At 43.3% G+C, this 20044-nt stretch overlaps 1 protein-coding gene across 1 annotated transcript in view; it reads left to right on the top strand.

Annotated features, from left to right (window-relative positions):
- myo10 (myosin X) overlaps positions 1-20044 on the top strand; it is a 345458-nt gene that overhangs the window by 147402 nt on the left and 178012 nt on the right. The window contains exon 3 of the mRNA XM_078539144.1: positions 9602-9760. Within this exon, the coding sequence (XP_078395270.1) occupies positions 9602-9760 (159 nt within the window). The remainder of the gene's footprint in view (positions 1-9601; positions 9761-20044) is intronic.

Raw genomic sequence — 20044 nt, 5'->3', positions numbered from 1 at the left:
AACCCCTTAGGAACTAATTGTTTGCACCACAAAGGTCACACTTCAATCTCCACAGATGATTTGACAGTTACTGGAAGGGAAAGCAAAGGCTTTGAATTGGTTCATTTAATTGTGCAGTGAAATGAGTGGATTAGCGCCTGCACAGTGTTTATTTGCCAATTTTTCCTGGAGATTTGTGGTGAGGAAACCACTGACAATCAGACATGCTTAATTATAAATGTGAAATAAAATCTAGAATGAACTGCGGACTTCAAAGAAACGTATTTAAATTGTATACAGATATCTACTCAATTGCATGAATTTGAAATATATGGAACAAACCCATGGAACTGCCATTGTCTGTTTTAAAAAATATATCAGTTAGTAACCAGTTAAAGTGTAGCTTCAGGAACTGCATGTGTCTCAACTCTCTAATATTGTTAAAAACAAAAAGCTAAAAGCTACTGCGGATGCTGAAAATCCAAAACAAAAACAGAATTACCTGGAAAAACTCAGCAAGTCTGGCAGCATCGGCGGAGAAGAAATCAGTTAACGTTTCGAGCCTTCATGGCCCTTCGGCAGAACTGGAGCATAGTTAGAAGAAGGGAGAAATATAAACTGGTTTAAGGTGGGTGGGGCGGGGGGGGGGGGGGGGGGGGGGGAGAGAGACATTGAGGGTGTGGTGTGATGATTGTGGAGATGAGCAGATAATCAAAAGATTATGGCATCACCCCCTACTCCTCAACCCCCACTTATGGCACCTCCCCATGCCCACGCAGAAGATGCAACACCTGCCCCTTCACTTCCTCTCTCCCCACCGTCCAAGGGCCCAAACACTCCTTTCAAGTGAAGCAGCATTTCACTTGCATTTCCCTAACTTAGTCTACTGCATTCGTTGCTCCCAATGCGGTCTCCTCTACATTGGAGAGACCAAACGCAAACTGGGTGACCGTTTTGCGGAACACCTGCGGTCTGTCCGCAAGAAAGACCCAAACCTCCCTGTCGCTTGCCATTTTAACACTCCACCCTGTTCTCTTGCCAACATGTCTGTCCTTGGCTTGCTGCATTGTTCCAGTGAAGCCCAACGCAAACTGGAGGAACAGCACCTCATCTTCCGACTAGGCACTTTACAGCCCTCCGGGCTGAATATTGAATTCAACAACTTTAGATCTTAAACTCCCCCTCCCCCCATCCCCACCCCATTTCTTTCCCCCCCGCCCCCCGCTTTTTTTTCAATAATTTATATAGATTCTTCTTTTCCCACTTATTTCCATTATTTTTAAATCTAAAACTAAAACCTCTAGTCTTTCCACCCCACCCCCACTAGAGCTGTACTTTGAATATCCTGTCTTCCATTCTTAATTAGCACTTTTCTCAGACAAAGACCACCACCTTCAACACCTCTTTGACCCTTTTGTCTGTGACATCTTTTGATTATCTGCTCATCTCCACAATCATCACACCACACCCTCAATGTGTCTTTTTCCCCCCCCCACCCACCTTAAACCAATTTATATTTCTCCTTTCTTCTAACTATGCTCCAGTTCTGCCGAAGGGCCATGAAGGCTCGAAACGTTAACTGATTTCTTCTCCGCCGATGCTGCCAGACTTGCTGAGTTTTTCCAGGTAATTCTGTTTTTGTCTCTAATATTGTATCGTGTGAAAGAGCCTATACACCATTCCAAGTCCCTATCAGTCCACAGTGTGGCAGTAATAATTGGCTAAACCAGTTCCCAATTTTTTTGCAATATTTGTTCTGGTATTTTGAGGAGGAAAAATCAGAAATGTTTGCAGGTGAGGACTTAATATAAGTTACTCATCAGAAGCAGTCAAATTTTAGAATTTAAATTAATCACTTCAAACCTGCTATTTTGCATTCCGAATGTTATTATCTGTGACTGGCCAAGGCATCATTCACGAATAAAAACATAAAATGCTGGAAAAACTCAGCAGGTCTGGCAGCATCTGTGGAGAGAGAAACACAGTTATGTTTCAAATCTGTATGACTCTTGTTCAGAGTTGCTCTGAAGAAGAGTCATACGGACTCGAAATGTTAACTCTGTTTTATTTCTCTCCACAGATGCTGTTAGACCTCCTCAGTTTTTCCAGCATTTTCTGTTTTTTGTTTCAGATTTCCAGCATCCACAGTATTTTGCTTTTAGCTATTGAAGCAAATGTGGTTCGAATCAGGCACCCTAGGTGCACACACTATTGCATCAGGCTAATTATACAACTACTTTTGTGATTTGTGTCATGTCTGTCACTTACATGGATGTAGTGTCAAGTAACCAATAGCACAGCACATTTTTTTTAAACCACAACCATCCTTTATTAGCACAAGTAATTTTCTTCACAAATTGTCCATTTCAATATGGATGGCACACATAAAGTAGATCACCGGCTGTGGACACAGTATTACCCAGAACTTATGCTCACCTTTCTACTATAGGTTTTTCAGTTTTTTTTTTCATTTGTTCAAATATTCTGGTTTTCAGATTAGTCTGCAATCTTCATACTTTGTTCCTTCCTGAATTACGTTAGCATTATATTACCTCACTACCTTACAACAGTTTGACTGTTGTAAGGCACAGTCTACTGTTGGAGGCATTCTAGACGTCACTATCCTCCCAAGGAGTCTAGACACATGCAATTCTTGGAACAGCGTCCTCCAAGAAACATCTTTTGCCAGAAATCATAGGTACTGGAAATCAAAGAAAAACCAACTGCTGGAAACTTCAGTTCATTAAGCACCTCTGGAGAGAGCAGATTAATTAATGTCTCAGGTGTGAATCTTTTGAAGGGTCCACATCTGAAGGGTAAAGTCATCTGCCTGTTCTCTCCACAGAATAACAGAATTGTTACGGTGTAGTAGGTACCAAAAGTGACAATTTTTCATTCTGAATGAATTGCTATATGTTTCCAGCATTTTCTGTTTTACAGCTAACACTTATTTAATTAATCATACACATTTCACATAACTCAAATAGAAAAGTTTGATATCTGTTTTCAATCAATTCATGAGCAAGATGGCTTGGCATTTGAACTTTGTTGCTTTTGAGTTGGTTTTCTAATAGACACATATAAGTAGAAATATTGGACTAAATAATTGTTGACTGCAAAAGGGAGAAGGATATTTCTGGTCCACTGGTAGTAGTCTCAGCACTGTAACAATGGCTGGGATTTTCCAGCCCCATCGCAGGTGGGACCCGCCGCGGGCGAGGTGGTGCTCCAGCCAGAAGCCCATTGACTTGCGACGGGACTGGAAGATCCCGGTGGCGGGCGAGTGCGGAAAATCCCGCCCTATGTTTCCCACTATTTATTGTTCAAGTGCAAGGACTTGAGTGGAGTACTCAAGACCTTGGGGGAAGGGGGTGGCGTAGTGATGTTGTCACTGGACTATTATTCCAGAGACGCAGGGTAATGCTTTGGGGTCCCGGGCTCGAATCCCATCACGGCAGATGGAGAAATTTGAGTTCAATAAAACCTGCAATTAAAAACCTCAAAACCATTGCTGATTGTTCTTAAAATTCATCTGGTTCACTAATGCCCTTTAAGGAAGGAAATTTACCGTCCTTACCTGGTCTGGCCTACATGTGACTCCAGACCCACAGCAATGTGGTTGACTCTTAAATGCCCTCTGAACAAAGGAAATTAGGGATGGACAATAAATGCTGGCCTAGCCAGCAACACCCACGTCCCATGAATAAATTTTTTAAATTCTTAATTTGTTAGTGTAACAAAGATGTAAAGATGGTTCATTAGGAGATAAATTTAAAATTGAAAGAAAGGCAGTTGTGCAAATGTCTATAAGTGAGCATTATTTGCTGAGAGAGAAGATCCCCCCCATCGCGCTCTCTTTCTCTCTCTCTCTCTCATCTGTTCCACCTGGCAGCTCAAAAATGTATTGTTTTTGAATAAATAAACAAAAAGAAACTTAGTTGTTCTAGTAGCCTGAAACTGTGCTTTGAAGGACCACTGGTTAATGGCACTCAACAAATAACACCAATGAACAGCACGTGTGGTGCAGGTTCTACCCACTGGCATGTCAAAATTGCTATATTTTGTCAGTGCAGGATTTGTATATTATAAGTAGGCTTCCGTCTGAAGCCAGTGGCCAGCTGGACTGAAATAAAAACAACATGCTGGAAAGTCAGGCATCCTCTGCAGAGAGTGGAAGGCAGAATTAATAGTTTTGGTGAGAGGTCATCATCGAACCATGAACAGGCTGAATGAAAATCACATCAAAGAGAAGAGCAGAACTTCAGGGTGAACCTGATGGAGGTTATTTGACCTGAAATGTTAAACCTGCTTTCCTCTGTGCATAAATGCTGCCTAACTTGCTAAGTGTTTCCAGCATTTGCTTTTATTTGAGATTTCCAGCATCTGCAGCATTTTGCTTTATTCCTGGCCTCCTGAGGTCACCACATGGACTATCCAATGAACGTGCCAGCAGGCATACTGTGAGAGTGAACAGCTGGTAAGATCAGTCCTCTCAGGTTTTTGGAGCCTTGTTTCTGCCTGAAAGCAGAAATGTAAACCTCATGTGCATGTAACAATCATCTCGTACCGTTTAAAAACCTGCTGTGTAAATGAGCTGTTGTTTTTTTTCATTGATTAAATCGATATCAAGGCACAACACAAATAATTCGCTCAAAACCTTTTACATTTCTAACTTCTTCCAGCTTTGATGGAAAGTCACAGACCTGAAACTTTGGGTAGGATTTTCTGTTTGGGGTCAGGTCCCTGACATCCTGATCAAACGCAGGGCCAGATCCCACACCAGGAGAAGTAACCGGAGAGCAATTTTAGTTAGTGGCGAGAGAGTGTGCTTGCCTTCCAATTAAGGATGGCACTTGGGTTCTCAAACCTGGAGGGGCAACAGGAGGCTTAAGCCTCCATCTTGAGATGCCCTCTTAGCTCTTTTAAAATATTTAAAATTAAAAACGGTTACAGCTGCTGGACCACCATTGTGGAAGGGGAACTTCCACAATAACATCAAGAGGTCAATCCAGGAAGTTGTGGTGCTCCCAACAACACAGAATTCCACTTTACCTTTGAACAATGACCTTTAATTGGCCTTTCAATTGCATTAAAAAGCTACCCACTGCCTGTGGGTGAGCAGTCATCCCTTGCCAAATCTGACCGCCAGAAAATGGCTGGGAATTGGGACCATGGTGGAGAACCAGCTAGTGTTGGGAAATTCGGTATCTGCCCACCTCCATTCCCGCTGCATATTGGTACTAAAATCCTGCCATTAACTGTGTTTCTGACTCCATAGTTGCAGCCTGACCTGTTGAGTACTTGCTGCATTTTCAGTTTTTATTTCCAATTTCTAGCATCCATACTATTTTGGTTTTGTATTAATGTTTAATTCACTGCCACTTCCCTCCCAGGTATGCCCATCTGAAGTTCAGCTTTCTGATCGATTTCCATTTGTCTCCTTTACCGTGTCCACTTTCATTCCTTTCCATTTCCCTTTCTGTGTTTGATCAGGTATCCCTATTCTTTTTCCCCTTACATTTGCTCTGTTGCATTTCTAACTTTTCCCAGTTCTGATGGAAGGTCATAACTCTGTTTCTCCCAATAGTTGCTGCCAGACCTGTTGAGTATTCCTAGCGTTTTCTGTTTTTTATTCCAGATTTCCAGCATCTGCTGTAATTTACTTCTGTAAAAGCAGAATATACTCAGCAGGTCTGGCAGCATCTGTGGAGTGGGAAATGGAGTTAACATTGATGGCCTTTCATCAGAACTGAAGAAAGTTACAGATATAAAAGTTTAAATGAAATACAGATGCAGGGAGAGGGGAGGAAAAGGAAAATGGAGAGATTAAATGACAAAAAAGACAATGGCACAAGGCAAATGGTAATAGTTCAAGTAAAGAAACAAATCATGTGCCTAGAGAAAGGAGGTGTAAATGGGAAAATGCAAAATCATTACCAACAGCTGCCATCTAAGAACAGTAAAAAATGGGGGCAGAGATTATGAACTGAACTTATTCAACTCAGTGTTGAGTCTGGAAGTCTGTAACGTGCCTAATCAAAAATTGAGATGCTGTTCCATGAGTTTTTGTTGAGCTTCATTGGAACAGTGGAGGAGGCTGAAAGTCAGAGTGGGAGTGGAGCGGTGAATTAAAATGACTGACATTTGGATGTGTAGGGTAGTGCTTGTGAACTCAGCAGAGGTGTTTTGCATTCTGGTCACCCAATCCCTCGGGAGCAAACATTGGGCCCATTATTACTATTTCCTACTTCCTGTTTGGTATAAATTCAAGCGCACAAAGACCATTATGTCAAAAACCAAGGCTTCTGGTTATCTTAAAGCAGTTTTAATTTATTCTCTATTAGGTTGACTGATACAAATGTAAAAGATGAGCCAAGACCATTCACCAAAATCCTCAGCACAACCAACAACAATGCTGGAACCAAAATTTAGTTTCTCATTAGAAGTTGCAAAGGATTCAATTGTATGTTTCCAAAATGATATGATTTTGTTCAACTGCTGATATTTTCGATGCTTTTGAGGCCAAACAGCCTGGCCTCCTCCTGCTCCTCATGGAGTTTTGTTTTCTTGCATGCAAATCCAAGTTAAAAGTAAGACTTGCATTTATATAGCACTTTTCCCAACTATCAGATGTCTCAAAGCCCTTTACACCCAATGTTGGGCTGTCGTTTATTGTAAGGGGAATGGAATATAAAAGTAAGGATGTTTTACCACAATTGTACAGTGTGTCGCTGAGACCACATCTGGAGTGCTGTGTACAGTTTTGGTCTCCTTATTTAAGAAAGGATATAAATCGTTAGAAGCAGTTCAGAGAAGGTTCACTCCACTGATACCTGGGATTGGGAGGGTGCGTTATCTTACATGGAAAGGTTGGACAGGTTGGACCTCTATCCATTGGAGCTTAGAAGATTTGAGAGGTGACCTTATTGAAACATATAAGATCCTGAGGGAACTTGACAGGGTGGATGCTGAGAGGATGTTTCCTCTTGTGGGAGAGCCTAGAACTAGGGGAAACAGCCTAAAAATAAGGGGTCTCCCATTTAAGATGGAAATAAGAATTTTTTTTCTCAGAGGGTCCTGAATCTTTGGAACTCTCTTCCCCAGGGAGCAATGGAGTCAGGGTTAATGAATGTTTTTAAGGCAGAGGTAGATAGATTCTTGACTAACAAGGGAGTCAAAGGATATCGGGGGTAGGCGTAATGTGGAGTTGAGGCCATAATCAGATCAGCCATGATCTTATTGAATGGCAGTGCAGGCTCTAAAGGCTGAATGGCCTAATCCTGCTCCTAATTCATATGGTTGGTATGTACTTTTTGAACTGTATTCATTGTTGTAATATAGGAAACACGGCAATTAATTTGCATTCAGCAAATTCCAAATGGCGATGTGATAATTATCAGATAATCTTTTTGTGACATTGATTGAGGGATAAAAAAGGCCAGACATCGGGGATAAATTCATTGCCCTTCTTTGAAACAGTGCCATGGGGTCTTTTACATCCAGACAGGCAGTTTTATGACCCATCTGAAAGACGGCATCTCCAACATTGCAGCACTCCCTCAGTACTGCACTGGAGTTTCAGCCTTGATTTTTGTGCTCAAGCGCTAGAGCGGGACTTGAACCTTATGATACAGAGGCAAGTGTGCTCCCAGCTAAGCCATAGCTGACACATCATGTTAGTATAAGATGAGCAAGTTAACAGCTACTTTATTTTTGCTATTGTGAAATATATACATCTTGTATGCAGTGGTTTGAATTGAGGTTTCATTAGCTCATAAAAGTTGTGCATTATTCATTAAGTTGAATCATTGCACTTTGACAGTAATGGAATGCCATAATCCAGATCCTGCAATGGACCTTCCCATACTTGGGTTTGCAGTCTCTTGTATGGTGTCTAGACTTCTTTCATGAATTGGTACATGTAAATTCTAAACTTTACGCTGATGAATTAATATAAATTTTATTATTGCCAATATTTAAAATAAAGCAGTTGTCATACGAGAAACCTTCGGAAACCATCTGCAGAGGCTTCGTAATAATTCAGATAGGCAGGCAGCTTCAAGGAGTAACTGTTTATTGGCATGTTAGCTGTCTAAACAGCGAAGTGCAATTAAATGCTATTTCTGTGTTCACCTCCATTCTCTACATAATGAGACCCATCATCATGTATCAAATGTAAGGGCAGTTTCACTTGCGCCAAATGAACAAGGCGTAATGTTTGAATTCATTTGAAAACACAGGAATGAAGGGAGCAGACAATGTAAAACTGGTTTCTGAAACCTAAGTATAATAGCAGCATGTTTTCACCACATGAAAGTGCAAGTTCCTAATCTTGATGATTGTGCAAATTTTCCCTGGTCTAATCCCCATGATGCTGTGCATGTATGTTTGGTATTCAACATTCCACAATGTCTCAAAGGAAAAGGAAAATATGAGGGATTGCTCTGTACTAACGCAGTTCCTCTCCTCCCCTGAGGTTTTCATCAACTGAAACAATTTCATTTTATTTTAAATTCTAAGACCTTTAGAACAGCATGGAAATTTTTCACTAGTCTTTCTGTTGTACTGATGATCATCTGGAGTTAGGGTTGGGAGGTTAGCTGCCTCCATGCTCTGTTGGTCTAACATTCATCTAACTTATGTAAGATTATGTAAGGCATGAAATTCTTTGGATTGTGAGCCCCAACAATTATGTCAGGATAGTGCCTTCTGGCGCCTCTATTGGCTCGTGCCACTAAATGTACATCATGGGTGTCCACATTGCCTCCAAAGGCAATAAAAAGTGCAGAATTTCCCACTGCAAACCCCACCCTCTGCCAACCTCCCACCCCACCCCAGTGATGTAATAGGAGCTTTCAAGACTGAGATCAAATGGTTTCTATTCAGTAAGGATATTTAGGAGCATGGAGCAAAGGTGGGAAATGGATTTGAGGTGCAGATCATAATTGAATGTCAGAACAGCCTGAGAGGCTGAATGGCCAACTCCCGCTCCTATGTTTTTGTAAGTACTGAAAAATTGGTACCCTCTGGAGGAGGGCAGGAGGGGGAGGGTGTATCCAGGCACAAACCTGAACTTAGACACATCTTCTACCCCTGAATGCACTACTTTTCACTTCTTCACATACCAGTTACCAAGCAACTAACAAGCCCCTGAGAGACCGGGGAACAGGAAACTCCTTATGTAAGGAGTCCCTAGACTTGATTTTGCCCTCTCTGACGCCATGGGCCTTGAAAGGGTCTACCTTGAAAGAGATTTTGACATTACAAAGTCCATGGGAATGCTAACACTTAGGGCAGTCTCTACTTTCTACTTTCTCCAACCTATTTGGATCTCACCGAGTAAATTAACTCATTTATGAACATGAGTGCAACTTCAATTCTCAAAACATTGTAACAGATGATGAAAGAGAGGGTGACACAATGCTTTAAACTCGTTAAAAAGTTATATTAAATAAGTAATGCATTGCATGTGAGATTACAATTTTCAATTCAAAATGATGGCAAAGGTTAACATGCATTTGTTCAATTCAGCATCGAATGTTGAATGTAATTATGTATCCACCATGTTCACATATTTGATTTGTTTACATGTTAATTCTGTTTCTCTTTCGTTTTGGAACAGGTGTACACTTATAAACTAAATGCTTTAACCAGGGAAAAAGTGGTGGTCATGCATCCAACTAGCATTGAGGGCGTTGAGGATATGGCAACCTTGGCAGAGCTGCATGAAGGGGCAATCATGCATAATTTACACATCCGCTACAAGCAGGACAATATCTACGTAAGTTTAAAACAGCAGTGGTGTTGAAATGCAATGACACTACAGCAGTGATGATGAGCATCTCTTGATTTAATTAAGCCAAAAATTTAGAGATAGATATAGGCGTGTATATGATGGGCCCAGGTCAATCTCTTGATGGATATGAAATGCATCAACTGGGCAAGACAGGTTGTCTGGCAGCTCCTGGAAAACAAATGCACCTGAACAAGCTAGTTTGTTTGTAGAGTTAATACTTCAAAGGATTTACTGTTAAACAGTAAACCGAGTTGCATTTACATTGTGCCTTTCACAACCTCTGGAAGAGTCAAAGCACTTTGTTGGTTGTAAAGTCCTTTTGACCTGTATCACGCCACGTAGGACAAGTAGCAGCAAGTCTCATGAACAGCAATATGAAAAAGACCAGATAATCAGTTTTTAGTGGCATTGATTCTGGATAAATATTGGTCAGGACAGCAGGCGTATGTCCCTTGCTGGTCTTCAGATATCACTCTAGAATCTTTTACATCCACCTGAAAGAGGTCTTGGTTTAACATCACATCTTAAAAACAGCATCTCTAATAGTGCAGTACACCCTCAGTACTGCCTGGACTGCTACCCTAGATTTTTGTACTCAAGTCCCTGGAATAAGACTTAAACCCCAAAACTTCTGACTTAGAGATGAGAGTATCACCAACTGAACCATGGCTCACAAAGGACCATAGTGGAGTAATTTTGCACTGTCAAGTCATAGATTAAGTTTAGCACGCACCACTACATTTCTCAGAAGTGAAAGATCTTTTTGAAAGATCAAGATTACAGGACATCATCTTTCCCTGAACAATTCTGTTTAAGCATCAGTAAAATTACAGGACATCATCTTTCCCTGAACAATTCTGTTTAAGCATCAGTAAAGATTAATTGCAAACTAGGTACGAGGTTGTGTTCATTGGACAATTTTCCACAAAACAAAATTTTGTCATTTTCTTCTTGGTTAGACCTTCTTTTGAATACTGTGTTCAGCTTTGGTCCCCTCACATGGTGGGGAATATTGAAGCTTAGGAGAGCCACTAGGTTACTTGCTAGTTTGTAATGCCTGAGCTACTGAATTATGATTAAAAGAATTAGGACTGTACACTTCAGAGAAGTATAGACCCTGAGACAGTTGGTCTGTGGTTTATACAATATCAAAGGGACTAGATTGTGTACATGCGTACAAATTATTTCAAATGAATAGGTTATGGAGGATCAGGGATCACGATTACAAGTTACCTAATGGCAGAACTAATTTGGGTGTTAGATCATTCTTTTCTCAGAGAACACTCTGTGGAACTCTGATTTGCTGTACAGCTCCAAGAATAAGCTGAACCTGTTTCTGGCTGGGACAGAGATTGCCTTGTATAGGAGTTAGATAACCTGTAATTTAAATCTGGATCAATCTGGCGTCCTGGGCAAACTCCCAAAGGGGTTGAAAAAGAACTTCCCAGATTTCTCCTCCTAATTGTCCCTTTCCTAAGAGATTACATGGCTGTGGGTGGGTATGGTGTATGGATTGTTTATATCATGAGATGTGTACCACCAACAACAACAATTTTCATTTATATAGCACCTTTAATGTAGTAAAATATCCTAAGGTGCTTCACAGGAGTGTTATTTGACAACACATTGACACTGAACTAAAGAAGGACATATTAGGTAACTAAACAGCTGTCACAGGCGTAGGTTTTCAGGAGCATATTAAAGGAGGAAACAATAGCAAAGATGTTTCAAAGGGAATTCCAGAGCTTAGTGGCTCGACAAGTGATGGTACAATTGCCACCGGTGGTGCCAAAAAAAGTTGAGTACACACAAGAGGGCAGAGCTGGAGGACTGCAGGATCTATAGAGTTGTAAGCCTGGAGGAGGTGAAGGAGATGGGGAGGGGCGAGGCCATGGAGAGATTTGAACATGAGGGGAATTTTAAAATTTCGGTGTTGGTGGACAAGGACTCGGTGTAGGTGAGGCGGAGTGATGGGTGAACAGAGCTTTGCAAGCACAAAGGGCACCATGACTGCATGGGACAGGCTGGATAGACCAGTTAGACTTTTCCTATCTGACACTTCAGTATACCCATATGTTAATATTGTAGTATGTTAATATTGCAATGTCTTTTATTGTATTTGTATTTCCTAGAAAATATCCTATAGTATATCTATCATAGCATGCTATCATAGTTCTTGCATTAAATGCTATTATTAAACAAAATATTTAACCGAATCAAAGTATTAACAATTTTAGATCATGAACTCTCTCCTCCATCCCCACCCCCTTTCTGATTTTCCCCCTCTTTGTTTTTTCCAATAATTTATATAGATTTTTCTTTTCCCACCTATTTCCATTATTTTTAAGTGTATTTCCATCCATTGTTTTATCTCTACCTTTTAGCCTATTTCGATCCCTTCCCCCCATCCCACCCCCACTAGGGCTATCTGTACCTTGCTTGTCCTGCTTTCTACCTTTAATTAGCACATTCCTTAGATAATATCACCTCCTTCAACACCTCTTTGTCCTTTTGTCTGTGACATCTTTTGGCTATCTCCACCTATCACTGGCCCTCTATCCAGCTCTCTCTCCCCCCCCTAAACCAGCTTATATTTCACCTCTTTTCTATTTTTCCTTAGTTCTGTTGAAGAGTCACACGGACTCGAAACGTTAACTGTGTTCCTCTCCATAGATGCTGTCAGACCTGCTGAGTTTTTCCAAGTATTTTTGTTTTGGATTTCCAGCATCCGCAGTTTTTTGCTTTTATATTAATGAACCCTTTATGCTTTGTAATGCTACATTCTATCTGAAGAAAGAATCCATTTGGCCCATCATGTCTGGTCCAGCAAACAAGCAGACATTTGCCCTAATACCACATCCTGGTTCTTGGTTCATATCCTTATATGTTAGAGCATTTCAAGTGCATATCCAAGTACTTTTCACTTGTTATTATGGTTTCTGTCTCTACCACCCTTTCGGGCAGTGAATGCCCCATCACACCCGTGTGCACCCTGCCCCTCGCGCCCCATCACACCCGTGTGCACCCTGCCCCTTGCACCCCACACGCCCCCTGCCCCTCGCGCCCCACACGCCCCCTGCCCCTCGCGCCCCACACGCCCCCTGCCCCTCGCGCCCCACACGCCCCCTGCCCCTCGCGCCCCACACGCCCCCTGCCCCTCGCGCCCCACACGCCCCCTGCCCCTCGCGCCCCACACGCCCCCTGCCCCTCGCGCCCCACACGCCCCCTGCCCCTCGCGCCCCACACGCCCCCTGCCCCTCGCGCCCCACACGCCCCCTGCCCCTCGCGCCCCACACGCCCCCTGCCCCTCGCGCCCCACACGCCCCCTGCCCCTCGCGCCCCACACGCCCCCTGCCCCTCGCGCCCCACACGCCCCCTGCCCCTCGCGCCCCACACGCCCCCTGCCCCTCGCGCCCCACACGCCCCCTGCCCCTCGCGCCCCACACGCCCCCTGCCCCTCGCGCCCCACACGCCCCCTGCCCCTCGCGCCCCACACGCCCCCTGCCCCTCGCGCCCCACACGCCCCTGCCCCTCGCGCCCCACACGCCCCCTGCCCCTCGCGCCCCACACGCCCCCTGCCCCTCGCGCCCCACACGCCCCCTGCCCCTCGCGCCCCACACGCCCCCTGCCCCTCGCGCCCACACGCCCCCTGCCCCTCGCGCCCCACACGCCCCCTGCCCCTCGCGCCCCACACGCCCCCTGCCCCTCGCGCCCCACACGCCCCCTGCCCCTCGCGCCCCACACGCCCCCTGCCCCTCGCGCCCCACACGCCCCCTGCCCCTCACGCCCCCTGCCCCTCGCGCTCCCTGCCCCTCTCACACCACACGCCCCCTGCGAGCCCCCTGCCCCTCGCCCCCGCGCGCCCCCTGCCCTTCGCGCACCCCCTGCCCCTCGCGAGCCCCCTGCCCCTCGCGAGCCCCCTGCCCCCCGCGAGCCCCCTGCCCCCCGCGCGCCCCCTTGCCCCTCGCGCACCCCCCTGCCCCTCGCACGCCCCCCTACCCCATGGCTCTGTCCTCTGTGAGCCTATTAGCAGCAAATGCAGAAGGGGGATGGCCCATTGTTGGAAGAGCAGTTTTTTTTCAGAATTTCCCACTGCACTTACCAGCATTTTGAAAACTACCTCCGGGGGCCACAGGGGGGCGCTTTGTGGACCACATCCCAGCCTGTAGGCTGTGTTAGACAAGCCTGGACTACATCAAATACGATGCCCTCCTCATTCCTCCATGTTAAATTCCTTCCCTGACAGCACTGTGGATGCACCTACATCACGTGGACTGCTGAGGTTCAAGAAGGCAGCTCACCACTGCCTTTCTCAAGGGTAATAACAATGGGGATTAAAAGCCAGTGACAGTCACATCCCAAGAGCAGATATTTAAAAAAAATGAACAAATATATAAAAATAAATAACAACCTAGACCAGGATGTAGGGAGCAGCATTATAAAGTTTACGACCAATATGAAACTTGGCAATGTAGTAGTTCAGGATGAAGCTCTCAGGATGATGCAGGCAGGTGGAGTTTAGAGAAGCGTTGTGATACACTTAGCAAGGACTTCTATGGAAAGACAGTATATATATATATATATATATATATATATTTTGAAAAGCGTAGAAGACCGGCGGGAGAGTTCGGTGTCCATATACAGAGCCCCTTAAGGTGGCAGGGCAAGTTGGTGACGTATCTAAGAATGAATATAGGTAATTTGGGTACAAAAATAGATAAAAAGTGATCATGGTAGAATTTTATCACTCAGTGATTAGTCCTGAGTGCTGTGGACAAACCTGGACACCACTCTTCAAGAAAAAATGTAATGGCCTTAATGGGGGTTTACCAGGATACTACCTGGATTCACTGTGAGATTTTAGTTATGAGGAGAGGTTCATAAAATTATGTCAGTTCTCCTTGGAACAGAGAAAGTTAAGAGGTGACCTAATGGAAGTTTTTAAGATGATTTGATAAGAAATGTGGGCAGCAGTTGGCCATATAACCCCTCAAGCCTGCTCTGCCATTCAATAAGATTGTAGCTGATCTTTGACTTCAACTTCACTTTTATGTCCAAGGTTTACATGGAGTAGAGAATAATTATTTCCTCAGGCGAGCGGGTCGAGAACCATAGATTATAGATTTAATATCATTGGCAAAAAGATCTAAAGGGGAGAACGTCGAGAGTTGTCAGAATCTGGAACACTACCTGAAGGGTGGTGGGAGCTGATTTCATAAACAATTTTAAAAGGGAGTTTGACACATACTTGTGAATGAGAAATTTACAAGGTTACAATCAAAAAGCGGGGGTGTTGAACTAAGCACAATTGCTCTTTCAAAGGGTCAATAGAGGCAATGCAGGCCATAAAGGGTGAGGTGTGGGGGTTGGGGATTTGGAGACCTCACACTCATCTACAGAACTGAGCTGATGTCGCAGCAAACAGAATTGGGCCTTCTAACTTTCCCATCTTGGCATTCACCTGCCTCCTTTTCTACCTCCAGCTGTGCTGGGAGGCAGCAGCCTCAACTCCAGCCCACCCCTGACTCTGCGGGATGAAAATTTGGTGGGCATGCACAGTTACTCAGGTTTGGGATCACAACGTCAGCAAATAGCCCAACTCCTGATTCCTGCATCAAAGGGAAAAACCTGCCCCTTGGGATGTAACCAAAAGCTTGGTTGAGAACAGGTAGATAAGCAAAGATGTTTTGAGAGAGAATTTCAGCAACTATGCAGTTGAAAAATTTGCCACCAATGGTGAAGTGGAAGCTGGGATGTGAATGCACACGATCCAGCGTTGGAGTGCCCAGATAGCGTGGGATGAAGCCAAGAAGGGTTTTAAAGATCAGGATAAGGATTTTAAAGTTGGCCATTGAGGGCCAAGCAATATAGCTCAGCAATAACTCGGATTATGGACAGCTGGGACCAAGTGCACAGGAAGACATGTGTAACTGACTTTTGGATAAACATGAGTTCTTGGCAAAAACAGAATTACCTGGAAAAACTCAGCAGGTCTGGCAGCATCGGTGGAGAAGAAAAGAGTCGACGTTTCGGGTCCACATGACCCTTCAACAGAACAACGTTTTTGTTTTTGTTTTGGATTTCCAGCATCCGCAGTAGTTTTTTGTTTTTATCTATGAGATCTTGGCAGATAGGGAGAGTTAGAGGCCAACAAGGAATGCAATGGTGTAGTTGCATTTAGAGATGATAAAAGCAAGCTTACTGGAGTGAAGTAGAATGAGACTACCTCATCTAGGGAGCCTTGCTTGTTATGTCCATCTGGTCCCTGACCCTCTTTTCACATTTCATTTACACTGTACTCAGTGTTTGTGCAATGTTCAATGACTTTGCAACAATGCTACAGTTGAAGTATGAATAAACCCCAAACATTTTACATGGTTTCATTGTTACTAACTTTACTGGAATACTTGATTACAATGTAATCATGTTTGTCCCCATAATTTGAAACAGTGTGATCATTATCTTGTTACCCTTACTTTCCATTGGTTTCCTTGAACATTTGTGACATTTTAGTACTTTTCCAGTCTGATTAGAAGTGAGCTGCATTTAAAGCACAACAGACTAGTGACTATCTACATTTTAATGTAGGAGATACGATATATCACAATGTGCTTCAAGTATCTAGTGTTTTAGCCCTGTTTTAGCAATTTTTGTTTTTGATCAACTCAATGACAGACACACATACTGAGAAATCCATGCAGATAGAGTTTCTGCTTGCCTGATGTCCAGTGTGCAGTTTCCCTATATGGACACCCTCCATTTGGGCAAGTCCAGATACCTTAGGTATCTATTGGCAAGAGGCAAGGAGGTTTGAGGAGCTCAAGTGTTAGTGCTGTTGAAGTTTAACCAGCACGTGGCATTGGCAAGCTTACTGCTGCTTGTCCATCCAGGATCACCCTACCTGGTAAAGCGATTGGTTTGCAGAATTTTCTGGAACTAAGTAGGGAAAATCAAGTGACAGGTTTACCCTTCCAAAACTATTAATGTGTCAGATGGCTAGTCAGTAGTGCAGACCAGCTTGTCTCAAGCATTGGATTACCAGTTTGCCACAGAGGGTTGACTTGATTCCAGTTTCCTAATATTGGCATATTGCCTTCGAACCACCTTGCCTAACCATTAGTTAGTTATTGAAAGCTGTCAAGTGCAAAGTTCAGTCATCACTATGTGGTCTATTATGGTGATACCTGGAGTTTCTCATAAATAACATGGTGATCAGCACAATTCACCACAATTGCGCACACTTCAGTTGTAAAAGAATAAAATAAATTCAACTTGGGCTGAATTAATTTAGTTAATAGCGCTTTAATAGGGCCAAGCCTGTATGGGCTTTGGAAGAGTAGAAATCAATCAGACTTCACATTGCTGACTGCTCTGCAATACTGAGGGAGTGCTCCACTGTCTTAGATGCCATTTTTTAGATGAGAAATTTCTTTATTTGTGATTCTTTTAAATGGACTTAGCTATATAACACATGGCATTTACAGCAATGTTCAGCATTTTAAATATGTCGTATGAGTAACATTTGCAGTTAGTATAGGCTCTTAAGCTTGCTCTCTTCATTGTATTTGTCCAGTTTTATAACCCTGAGGAGCTTCATGTTTTAGAAATAATGAGCGCTCAGTAGCAGATAGTCATGAAATTATAGCTGGGGTATCAAGAGCACAGACCACTGCTTTGCAGAAAAGGCTAATGCAAACTTGTGCTTGGCAGCCAGTCAGCATTAAGAAATGCTCAATGAGGAGAGGAAGTTGTTGACATTTCACAGAGGTAAGTTCATAGCCTTACAGCATGGTACTAATTACAGCCATCTGCCTGGCGCCTAATCAAGCAACTAAGCTTTCAAATTATCTAGCCTTTTGTACTAGTGTCTAACCAGGGCCTCAAAATCAAATGTTTGCAGTAGCAATTTTGGAATAAGCTTGCAAATTTTTTTTCTTACTCCTAGAAATTCTGATCTGCAATCTACTTGGGGAATTTGGCAGAACTCTTTTATTTTAATGTAAAATGACTTGTTCAACAGCTGTGATTCAAAATCCCCAGTTAAACAGACAGTTATAAAATATTTTTAACTGTAATGTATTTATTTTTAGTAACATTAGAACAGTGCTTCCCAAACTTTTTCAATGTGACCCCATTTTAACACTTGAAAATTAATGTGGCCCCAGACACTAACAAAAACAAAACAGCAATAAAGCAGCATAGTAACATTTAGTATATAATTATAAAAAGTTCATGTATAATAGGTCAATATATAAATACATGATATAAATATGAAAATCTATGTAAAATGTTATTATTTTATGTACTCACCAGTCCATTACTTCATCTGAGTCACTCCAGTGCATGGACCTTGACCAGGAAGAGCGGTTACTATTTGCATTCATCATTACTGATCTATAACAGCATAATGCCAAAGTTCCCTAAAGACCACCTTGACACCATTAATTTTGATGTGAGATAAGTAAAATAAACTTTTAATTTCCTGCTGAGGGTTTCAATGACACAAAATAATATTTATAGTACCAGCCACTGCAGTTTCACTGTGGATTTGGCTAAACACAATGTAGCTTTAAAATGGATTTAATTGACATGGTAAATAACTTACCTGATTGTGGAGTCATGCTCCTTTCAACCCATGGAAATTGGAAGGCTTCTGAACAGGCATGGAACATGACATGTGACAATTACTGGCCTCTGAGGCTTCAGCCAAGCTCAGTGACAAAAACTCTAAGTGAAGTTTCTTTTCTCTCCCTCCACCCCCTCCCCCAAATGTGCACTCTCTCTCCCCCACAAATGCTGTAATCAGTCCCCTTCTCACCCCGACCTCCCCAGCCAGCTGGTGGTGGCCGTTGGGGAGGCATAGAAGCTCTGAGAGCCTGAGCCGGAGCTTGTGTGCAGCTGCAGCCCTCCAGGTGACATTTCTAAATGGTCTGGAGAAGAAGAAAAAAATCCCGAGACCAAGACACGAGCAGGGCAAAGGAAGAGCTGGACACAGCTGTAACTCATAGCTGGACCCTCCAAGGTCCAGCCCTGGAGGAGGGGGAGTTTGTGACTCCAGTAGCTGTTTCTGCAACCCCAACTGGTGTCATGACCCACAGTTTATGAACTATTGCATCAGAAATATAGTAACATAGGAACAGGAGTAGGCCGCTTAGCCCCTCGAACCTGCTCTGCCATTCAATGAGATCATAGCTGATCTGTAACCTATCTCCATGTATTTATTGATCAACTTGTTAATGTTTGTTACTTGTCAGGACAAATTCCTGTTTTGAAGGACTTGGGGGTAGAAATTGGAATATAATGCATCCGTTTTATGAAATGGGTATTGGGCCCCTTGAATATAAGATTAGGAGCCCAATGCCTGTTAAAGAATCAATTTGCCTGCCCTGTTCCGGATTCTTCAGAGGGTCCCAGCCAAAGCCAAGTTTTTCAAACCTTTTTTCTAAAATGCCTTTCTCTGGAGTGCCACCCAATTCTACATGAGTTCTGATAGCTCACTGAAAACCCATCCTGGTACTTGTTTGAGGGTCGCTGCAATGAAGCTATTGGCTAAATTGGCTTCTGGGGCTGGAAGGTGATTGCCAGCAGTTCAGCCTGGGTCTGGGCCTGAAAGTGGGCACCAAATAATTAATACCACTTTGAGGTTTAGCATTAAAGCCATTGCTTCAACCATGACATTGGGTCAAAATGGATCCACACTAAAAGGGTCTGAACAGCTAACCTGATTTCAGAAAAAAGCAGCAAGACTGAAGAATGGCATTCAGCTCATTGTGCCCATATCAACTGTTTTAGAGATCAATCAGACACACCATCTCTCAAATTTCTCAAGAGGGATCTGAAAACTCAGGATTTTTAATAGCCCTTTCGCACATGTGCACCTAAATTGGTCGCGTCCGTGCATGTGCTTATACTCCGGTGCGCTGACTGCAGAGGAAATCAGAGGTGGATCCTGATGAAGCATGCTTCTTTGTTGACCCTAGAGCTTGAGTGCCTGTCATATGAATTTCCGTCTTGCTCTGTTACTCATTGTGCCATTATATGTTATCACCCTTTGGTGTCTGGGAGCCCTGTTTCCATGTGCGCATGACCATTTTGTGTTGCCTGTTACATAGTTGGATTTTGTGGTTCCATTAAAGCTTGACATCTTCATGTAATCACTATTGATACAGTTTACATGCCAACTTAAAGGTAAACACAACCTACTGGCATTGTGCCTTTTTGTGACTGCCTAAGACATGTGAAGTCCCATGTGGTGTCAGACCGACTCAA

Source organism: Cetorhinus maximus, chromosome 3, assembly GCF_964194155.1.
Source record: "Cetorhinus maximus chromosome 3, sCetMax3.hap1.1, whole genome shotgun sequence".
NCBI classification, from domain to species: Eukaryota; Metazoa; Chordata; class Chondrichthyes; order Lamniformes; family Cetorhinidae; genus Cetorhinus; species Cetorhinus maximus.
The sequence above is the reverse complement of the archived record's forward strand: the minus strand, read 5'-3'. Positions and strand labels throughout refer to the sequence as shown.